Raw genomic sequence first — 10,282 nt, forward strand, 5'->3', positions numbered from 1 at the left:
TTGATGTACTACAATCTTACCCGGTAAAATAAATTATAGTGTTAACTCCTTACGGTAAGTGCTTACCGGGTAAGTATTTAGGTATACAGCCCCTTAGAGTATGTCATGGGACGAATTTTTTATGAAATGCAACAAATTATTGAAAACACAGAATAGTATATTTTAGATACAAAAACCCTCGACGTAACCAATTGTGAGATGAAGAAAGGGGCTCAAAAAAGGCTAAAAGCATCAGTCGAGCATCCAAAAAACAACCAAACAACACAAAACAAGGTAAAAGGCCCAGGAACAAAACAAAATCGAAAGGCCGAGAGACAGACCCGAAGCAAATAAACCACCGAAGAGGTTGCAGTACGGGACATAATAGAACAAAAACTGTCGTCTCGTGTTTGGTGTGACAATTGGAATGAGACTGGACATGAATGAATTATGTATGTAGAACAAAAATCAAGGAGATGCAGGTGCGAACATATGAAGTCCCGTGAACCCACTCAACCGATTTTCACAAGTAATTTTTTTGGGGTATGATAGACGTACACAATAAACTTTTGATGGGTGTTCTGGGATGTAAGCAAATATAAGAGACATCAACCAAAATTTTGAAAAACGTTGTTACATTAAGGGATCGTTTACCAAATATTTACCTGGTAAGTGCTTACCAATAAAACTTAACTCTATTATTTACTTACTAGGTAAGATTTTAGTCCACCAAAACGACATCGCATGCAACAATTTACCTGGTAAGTGTTTACCGTGGTAAGAGTCGTCACACTCACTTACCGGGTAAGACTCTTGGCTCTTGTCTCTTTGATCTTTACCATATTCATCCGGTGAGGTAATGTGACTTGATTAGCACTTACCCGAGTAAGCGTTTGGTAAACGACCCCTAACTTGACGGTTTTGATTCAGTGTTCACATAGTATGAATACAGATAAATTTTGTTATATTTTAATGTATTTTGTTTTTTCATAAATGTTTAACCATGATTTATTATTTCTTAAAAATTATTATTTGAATTTAGTAATTTTGATTTAGTTTAGTCAGTCATCCTTTTGTTGGTAGTCCTTATTCAGGTTTTTTTTTTATAGTTTTCTTCGTCATTTTAAAACATTTCACGTGCACTGCTCAAGAGATTTAATTACGTCATCTCATTCCGATTTATACGACAGATGTTTGGTCTGTCTTCGAAAACGAGGTTATCACGCACGACAGACTAATGAGACATGTGATGGATCCTATTGGGTCGAGTTCTTTGTCAAAACGGCTGTATTATTCTTTATCTCGTTTGGAATAAAGTTAAGACTTTTCTCTCCATTTGACGTAGATAAAGACTCGTTCGACGTTTAATACTTAATAATATAAACAATTCATGTTTTTTTGAGTAAAATGTGCATACCCTTTCTTTTTGTAGTAATTGAGATGCTTGATAATAGCGTTAATTTCATACATTTTAAGGTGTGACGTAATGCCTTGAGTGTAGGAGGACAGTGTGTTTGTATCCATTTGCACGGTTAGTCGGTTATATTACAAAGTTGGCAACAAAGAGCGAGATGGGAGCTCGAACGCAAGTATCTCCACTTCAGTGAATTATGATAAACGACGTTTTTTTAGATTGGTCTCTTTTGAGACTGTTGCATCCTTCCATGTGGCTCGATCTGTAACCAATGACGGAAAACTTAAATATCAACAAGAAGTTTACGTAGAAAATTGAATTGTGTAGTACATTGTTTCGTCCAAACTGTTCCAATACCAGAATAAAAGCTTTTTTTTTCACATGGTTTGCGAGAAGATTTGGACGTTGGAGTTTCGTGTTCTCTTTCAATGCGAGAGCTTGTTGGTAAGACGCAATCTACTGATTGCTTGAAGGTATGCTCCGACTTTCTATATACGACATATATCAGTCACTCAAAATTCATAACCCTGAACCACAATTGAAAAAACCAAACCCGACTCTCATCAACCATGACACCCCCTTTTCGCTGCCTCCTTCAGCACGTATATTTCATAGCCTAATTTATTGGGATCGTCCCACTATTATTAGATAGCGTTGACGTAGACAGTGGAGTGCGTTTAGTTACATGGACTCTGGCTGTTTTTTTTAATAACCTCGATATCCAACCCGTTATGTGAGCCGACTAATCCCAGGACGACCACCTGCTTTGCAGATAGTCTGGAGTCACCGCATTTGAACCTCCGTGGCCACAAAGGGATTTTTATTCTTCCTTGGATCTGAACCTGAGACCTCCAGGTACTTTTGACCTTTGGAGTCAAGCTCAAACCAATCAAGCACTACCATTGTGGTTACTCTGGCTGCTTTTGTGATCTCTGACTTTAAACTTCTTATGATATATGGTATTTCGTAGTTTCAATTTATCTGCTTGTGGTTGCCTGCACTTTATTCTGGGTGCCGTCAGTCATCGTGTTATTAGCTTCGTGTAGTAGGTGTATGGGCCATACACAATTTTTTCTTGGTTATGTTGTTTACGCACTGTTCACTACAGTTTTCGTTCAATTTGGCACGTTTGGATTCATAGTATCTGATCGTATTCGTGTATCTTCAATTGTTCTTGTTTTGGTTCAATTATGCGTATGAGCTTAAACGACTATCGACACTTTTATGACAATCATGTCTTGTTTATATCATCTCAGTCATACTTTCATGAGTATATAGACCTTATTAAGCAGTTATGAGTTCAATATGCCATTTCGTGGCGTTTAAACAAAAGAAAACGCACGCCATGTTGCGTCTCAAGTTGTCACGACATGTGTCATGCCTTACACAAATGCTATGGAGCTTCTCACGACGTTAAAGACGCGACGTTCGTCAAGACACTCGTTTTAAAATCCCGCTTTTACCCTCTTTAAAACTATATGATTGAATAAAATAATTTATCATTTGTGTATAAATATTATCATAACAATATATATATATATATAGGGTTGGGTTCATGTGAGACCAAAGGTTTTTCGTGAGACCCGTAAGACCAATTTATGTTCATTGATCAACTTTATAAACTAATGATCTAATGGTCTAAAGTTGAAAGATGACAATTTTGTAATTATTGAGAAGTCTCGTGACATTTATGAATGTTCAAATCTGACGATTGTAAATCTAATCCAAGAGTTGAGAATTGGTCTTACGGGTCTCACAAAAAACCATTGGTCTCACATGATCTCAAGTCTATATAATGTATGTATATATATAATTTTTGGGTATTTTTAATCAATGGACGTCTTAATTACACTCAAATATATAATTAAATGCATATATACCTATTAATTTTCTCTTCAAACATAACATTAAAATTTTATTTTTACATTTTCAATAAATAATTTTATCTGATTGTAACATAAAAAAGATACATATATCATTATCGTCATTAAATCAACTTTTACAGAAAAATATATGAAATTGACTCAAATAGCTATTTCACTCATTCAAATTGGTCTCCTAGCCATTCTTCTGCTAGATTTACTCAAATGTCACTACGTCCGTAATACACACATCTGCAATATTGCGAATTTGGCTAAAAAGACAAAAAAAAAAAATCAAATTTCATCAAGTTAGCAAGGGACATCGTTGCAATTATGGACCTGGTTGTCGCAACTGCATACCTGGATTGAATTTGATAATTTTTTTCTGTCTTTTAGTCAGGTTCGTAATATTATAGATGTAATGATATTTGGATAAAATCGGGAAAAAAATGACTAAAAGAACAATTTAAATGGATGAAATGATTATCTGAGTGAATTTTCTTAAAAATATAAAAAATATAATAATATTTATAAAAAAAATTGCAGGAGGGTAATAAGTAATGAGACAAGAAAACAAGCAAAAATGGTATAACAAACCTAAAAACCATTTGGGTCTCGTAACCACTCGTTTCTGTTGAATCTCTCCGCCCTCTCTCAAATGACGAAGATTAGGGTTTCCTTCCTCCTCGCTCTCCTTCTTCTATCCTCTTATTGCTTTCTTCAAGGTACCCTTCTCTCATCTCTGATCTAGATTCATCTTATCTTTCTCTAAATTCATTGTAAGCTGTTTATTTTCCGATCAAGATCGGGTTTCTTTTCGTTTTGATATCTGGATTCAATCTAGTAGATTCCTTTCGTTTTATTGATTCCTGTAATTTGTGTGTTATTAGATCTGTTAGTGATCGAGTTTTTTTTTATATGGTTTGTAAATTGAATCGTTCTTGAATCCTTACTGGAATTTGTGAAGTTGTTTAATTTCTTTAGATGGGAAAGTAAATTTCATGCTATATGAATTACTTGAATTTTCTGATTTAGAGTGTTTGGATATCATAAATGGTTTAACTTTTAGGTTTAGCTGCAGTTGACTACATTGACTGATTTTTGAGAAATTGTGTTTGATGCAAGTCTTGTTTGCAATTTTGAAGAACTTAATATGTTGATAGTTGGCAAATGGGGAACATGTCTGAAATCGAATTTATTTTCATGTGATTTGGTTGTTTAACTTGGTAATCAGTATGATTTTGTTGATGTTAACTGCCACTTTATGTTGTTAATCATGATCTTATCTTAAGTGAACTTTTACTTTTTGTTATTTTTTGGCATCTGCCACTTTTCCGTTAAATGTTGTTGGACTAGGATGCACCATGTAAGCTCAGCTTCCCCTGGTCTCAGACTGGGTTAAGTTAATCATGTGATAGAACACATGTAAAGCCTAAATTTGTGTCTTCTTTTTCAAAAATTTTGATATTGGTTTGCTATTGATGTGTAAATGTTGGTTGAACATCATAGCCAAATACACCAAAATGCAACAAAGTCTGATTTAGTCCCTATTTAGTGTGGTGAAGATTTTTCTCTCTCGATTGATGTGACAGTTTTAAAATATCTATTTTGTACTCATTTTGACTGGTAATCTGGACATGGAGACACATTTGCAAAAGGTTTAAGTCAAAGTGGACTATAAACTTGACATCCATGTCATCAGTTGCTACAAGATCAGTAAGTTACCTGTCAAAATGGGTAGAAAAGGGAAATTTGAAACTTAATTACATTGATTGAGGAAAAAATTTATCTGTTACACTAAATAGGAACTAAGGCAAAGTGGCAAACTTCGTTGCATTTTTATGCATTTTGTCCTTGTTTATTCTTAGGATTGTTTTAATTCATGGTGCTGTTTCGTAGTTGCTAGGTGTCAGTCTGACTCAGATTCGGATGCTGATGCTGAGCTTGTTGCGGAAACTGTTGAGGAAGGAGGAGATCTTGGGATTGTTGATGATGATGTCGTTGACTTCAACGCTGGGAATTATAGTCCCGCTCCAGGTGTAGAAACAGTATGTATTTTCCCAAAGAACCTTGCGAAAAGTAAGTAATTTCTTGTCATCTAAAGAAACATTTCTTTCTGAACAAATTTATTTCAAAAATTATGAACAGTTCTTTTGTCTCTTGTAATAGGTTCCCTAAGATACTTACTTTTATTTATCTGTCTGCAGCTGTAGTGGCAGGGCAAGAGACTGAGCTTTTAATTGGAATGAAAAATGAGGGTAACATTCTATTTGTTCAGTGGTGCTTTAGTTGCTTCCTTGTGTAGTTTTTAGTTTTCTATGTTAACTCAAGCATGTTAACTTTTGCTTTGAACATACATCTACTTGATTTCCACAATGGTTCTAAATTGGTATTGCACGGATTCCCTCTGTCCCAAAAATAGTGTCCACATTTCTATTTGAGTTTGTCCCAAATTGAGTGTCAACTTTCAAAAGTTAGTGCCTACTTTCCAATTACACCCTTAACTAAGAGATGGAGAATTTTGAACCTGTTCTTTCCATGACTCCTCTTAATTGAGTATTAAAAAAAAGAAATACCTAAAAATAACACAAATATAATTAAGGGTAAAATTGTCATCTAGTTAATTAAAATGTGTAATAATCACATTTCTAAAACTGTCTGCTTTTTACATCGTGGACATTTATTTGGGGACGAAGTGAGTATTAGTTATTGGCATGATTTCGTTAGCTTCATGCTAGCTGTGGGTTTGTATATACAGAAGCGATCTCACTTGCTACTATTGCTTTATGACTAGGTGATCAAAATGTGAAGGTTCTCGCGGTTCATGCTAGTGTTCATCTTCCTTATGATCACCGCATGTTGGTTCAGAATCTTTCTGCACAGGTAATACTCGTTCATGGAAAATCCAACATGCGTTGTGCCATTAACTCTCCTAATAGTAGTTAATTGATCTGCTGATGATTCTGTAAACGTAATAGACTATACTTCGGTTGCCATCAATAACACCAAAGAAGTTGCACATTTTCGGTTTGTTGATCTTCTTTTGCTAATTTTTACAACGCCCTTCAAAATGCTTTTGTTACACTTCCTTTTCATTAGTTCGTAGAACGATTTTACCCTTTACTTTTACAAGTTCGCATATGCATATTTGAGACCATTTATAACCCATTTTTCTTTTTGGCTCTAGTCACTTCTGCTGAAAAAAAACGACACAAGAATCTTGGTTCAAAATGAGAAAGAATATCTCATTTTTGTATGGATGTTTTTAATCTACTTTTGCATATATTTACCTGCCAACTTTTTCTGCTTTATGGACAAATTTGTAATTTAGCATCATTACTCTGGACCCAATTATCTTATCCGATATTTGATTATCTTTTATGCCGTTTGTTTCAGCAAAAAATCTGATTACACAAGCACTTGATCTCACTCATATGTTATCTCTTTCCCCAGGCTTTCAACAATGCTTCTGTTCCTGCTTCAGTTCAAGCTACTTTTCCCTATATATTTGCTGTCAGCAAGTTCTTACAGGTAGATCTATCACGATTGCAATTATCCACCATTATTTATAGGTAGATTTCTAGAGCTAATAATGCGGTCGTTATATTGCAGCCTGGAACATTTGATCTTGTTGGAACAATAGTTTATGAGATAGATCAGCTACCATACCAGAACACATTCTACAATGGTACCATTGAAGTTATTGAAGCTGGTGGCCTTGTTAGCATTGAGACGGTGTTCCTAGTCTCCCTTGGAATTTCTCTTCTTGTCTTCCTTGGTTTGTGGGTTCGTGGTCAGATACAAAACCTTTCGAAGGTAAGTATGCACACCCATTTGAAGAATTTGACACAGAGTTCATAAATTTGGTTATTTATACAAGGGCAAATTGCATAAAATCTTTTTGTGGTACCTCAGATGTGATATCTCAAACATCTAGACCAAATACTTTGCATTTCATGCATTCTCTGATGTAAACCAGGTGCCAAGATGTTTGAGATGTCATATCTGAGCTATAAAAATGAATGTTTCTAAAGTACGTTACACAAAATAGGAATCAGACCAAAGTACATTTCAGTTTCATGCAGTTTTCGCTTTATATAAATGCATAATTTGGTTTCAATTTGTTTGTACCATTTTCCTTCATTCTCCATTTGATGGTTCCCGTCTTCATTCTCTTAACATCAAGTAAATGAAATCCAACATCACATTTTCAGTTCTTATCAGATCATATAAATGGGACCCACAAAATAAGTTGTTAAATTCTCTATGGAAAAAGTAAAAAATAAATAAAGAATCTGAAACTAAAAAAACATAAATGTTGTAAACAAGTGAGTCCAATCTTTCTTTCTAGACATGCGTGCTTCCATGTTGGGATGTTCTGCACATTTTCTTGCCTGAGAGTGCTTCCCTTTCCATTTTCTCGTGGGGACAGACTCGTGAATACATGTGTATTTAATTATTATGTCTTCGTTTTTGGTGTTAATAATGTTTGTCGATGGACGTATTCTGTACAATTTCACCTGATTTTTAAGGTGATTACTGATTTCTTGACTTCATGGTTTTAATCTGCTGCTTTACGCTCAGAAAACTAAGAGGGGACCAAAGGTGGAAACCGGAACTCGGACTGTTGATGCATCTATGGATGAGTGGCTGGAGGTTGGTATTTCACACCCAAAAGCTTTCCAAATTTGTTTATTGTTCATTATTCAACTGATTTCTTGAAGTATCTTGTTTTTCTTTTTGTTCTTGTTTTAGGTTCATTTAGATGTGAATTATATTGATATTCTTTTCAAGTTATTGACTTTTCAAACCATTGTACTTGTTTTTTCATGGCAAACAAACCATTAACTCGACACTTGGCAAAAAATTAGGGATATTGAACCGAAAGTGCGAACTAGGATGTTCTTTTAGCATTTATATTTCCACAATTTTCTCCAAAATGTTCTCAAGTCTATACGAGGAAATACTTCCTCCGTAGTAAAATAAGTGTCCATATTTCTATTTTAGTTTGTCCCACTTTTAAAAATAAATGCGTACTTTCCCATTCTACCCTTAATTGTGAGATGAAGAAGTTAATTACTCCCTGTATTATTGAGGGTAAAACTGTCATTTAGTTCATTAAAAGCGTAATAGTTACACTTTTATAAAACTGTGTTCGTTTTTCATGGACACTTATTTTAGGACGGAGGGAGTAATCACTATTGTCATTGATTGATTTAGATTATCACTTTGTCATTGTTGAACGGTAATTGGTACTAAACACAACCAGAGTACGGGGTTGTTTGTTTACCTCTTAATAATTCCATTAAGAGACAACATCTGAATCATCAAGAGGTGAATCTTGTTTGGCAAAAAAAAGTATGCCTCTTAATGGTTCTAAAACCCTCTGAATGATTTTGTATCCTGAGCCTCCCTTAACCATTAAGCGCCTTGATTTTATTGTAAACAATTACCAAACAATTAAATTTCATTTTCCACTATATCATGAAAGCCTCTTAATCATTCTGACCACTTAATCATTCTGCACCAAACCATTCAACAACTGCCAAACAGGCCCACCTCACTCTATCCTTCCAGTGTTGTCTTGTTCAGTTCTGTCCTGTCTGCCTACCAAATGCAACATTAAAGACGGTTGATTAATCGATTCTTTGTCTCTCTAAATCTCCAGGGAACTGCTTACACTCAATCGAAGGCGAGCAAGTCGAAGAAGAAGAAGTAGAGGTGTGTTGGCATGAAGAATAGCTTCTTGTAACTGATGTTTAGGTGAGAACAAGTATACCTTGGTTAGTTACTGTGTTGTAGAATGAGGAAGAAGAAACTTTTACGTACTCTTTTTTGTGGAGATTTTGACGACTCGAGTTCCTTTTTTACAAATCTAAGGGAAATTATTCTAGCATCACTGTCTTACACCTCGACCCTACCTTTGTGTGCGATATACTGGGTTTGTATGATCTGGTGCACCGTCTTGTCTGAGTAGGATATACTGGGTTTCTCAAGTTTTATTCATTGTTTTTTATATGATTGGAGATGTTGATTTCCGAGTCCGGGGTCTAGTTTACTTTGATATTATGTGAGTTGGGATATGACCTAGAAATTGTATGTCGAATGGGTAAATCGACCAAATTGTCCCCGAATCAACGGGTTAAGAGTTGATTCAATTAAAGAAAGGGATCTAACTTGTAACAAGTACAAACCTCAAGGACGCTTGATGTAATAATTTCACTTTAGGGTCGGTGTAAACCACATGGATTAAGGGGCCGTTTAGGCGTTTACCAAACGCTTACCTAGGTAAGCGATTACCAGGGGACACAATCTCACTGGATGAATATGGTAAAGGACCAAGAATTCTATCCGGTAAGAGCGAGACAAGGACCAAGAGTCTTATCTGGTAAGTGAGGGTAACGATTCTTACCATGATAAATGCTTACCGGGTAAATTGTTGGATACGATATCGTTTTGGTGGATCAAAATATAACCCAATAAGTAAATAATAATGTTAAATTTTACCGGTAATCACTTACCGAGTAAATATTTGGTAAACGACTCTTTAATGTAATTCACTCTTTTTTGTATGTAAAACGTTACCAGAACAATGATATTGGTATTTTGCAAAACATAAGTAGCTTATTTAGAGGAGAAGAATTCGACCCAACAGAGGAGAAGATATTGGCGTGTACCTAACTTGGAAGGAGACATTGTATAAAGGGTAGGGATGTCTTTTTTTTTTTGGTTGAATGTGGACAATATAACATTTCCATATATGACGAATAAGTCATCATCTAGACGAATAAGCCACAAGTAAACACCCTATTTTGACTATGCGAATAAGCTATTCAACTCATTAAGTTCATTAAGTCACAAGTAAACACCCCTTTAAAGTAGTGTTTTAGGAGCTTATTATGACTTTTTTCATTTATATCTCTTACTAATTAATATTTATTACTATTAATAATTAATAAATATTAATTGCTAATAAATATTAAATAAATAAATTAGTATTAATAAATATTAACTATAAGTTAATATT

At 34.7% G+C, this 10,282-nt stretch overlaps 1 protein-coding gene across 1 annotated transcript; it reads left to right on the plus strand.

The window, feature by feature from the left end:
• The first annotated feature begins 3,840 nt into the window (after nt 1-3,840).
• LOC112525383 (translocon-associated protein subunit alpha) lies at nt 3,841-9,150 on the plus strand. Its single transcript, XM_025135498.1, has 8 exons — nt 3,841-3,980; nt 5,155-5,334; nt 5,463-5,513; nt 6,050-6,138; nt 6,709-6,786; nt 6,868-7,071; nt 7,840-7,911; nt 8,924-9,150. Exons 1-8 carry the CDS (start codon nt 3,914-3,916, stop codon nt 8,972-8,974), a joined length of 792 nt encoding a protein of 263 aa, XP_024991266.1. The 5' UTR covers nt 3,841-3,913; the 3' UTR covers nt 8,975-9,150.
• Nucleotides 9,151-10,282: the final 1,132 nt, after the last annotated feature.

The sequence above is a fragment of the Cynara cardunculus genome, assembly GCF_001531365.2.
Source record: "Cynara cardunculus var. scolymus isolate 2C chromosome LG 13, CcrdV1, whole genome shotgun sequence".
In the NCBI taxonomy this organism is placed as follows: domain Eukaryota; kingdom Viridiplantae; phylum Streptophyta; class Magnoliopsida; order Asterales; family Asteraceae; genus Cynara; species Cynara cardunculus.

What these genes read in the sequence shown, in the direction of transcription:
- LOC112525383 (XM_025135498.1), top strand. Translation starts at nt 3,914, where the DNA reads ATGACGAAGATTAGGGTTTCCTTCCTCCTCGCTCTCCTTCTTCTATCC. An exon ending in CCCAAAGAACCTTGCGAAAA is followed by an intron (nt 5,335 to 5,462) that starts GTAAGTAATTTC and finishes ATCTGTCTGCAG; the next exon opens with CTGTAGTGGCAGGGCAAGAG. An exon ending in CTGTCAGCAAGTTCTTACAG is followed by an intron (nt 6,787 to 6,867) that starts GTAGATCTATCA and finishes GTTATATTGCAG; the next exon opens with CCTGGAACATTTGATCTTGT.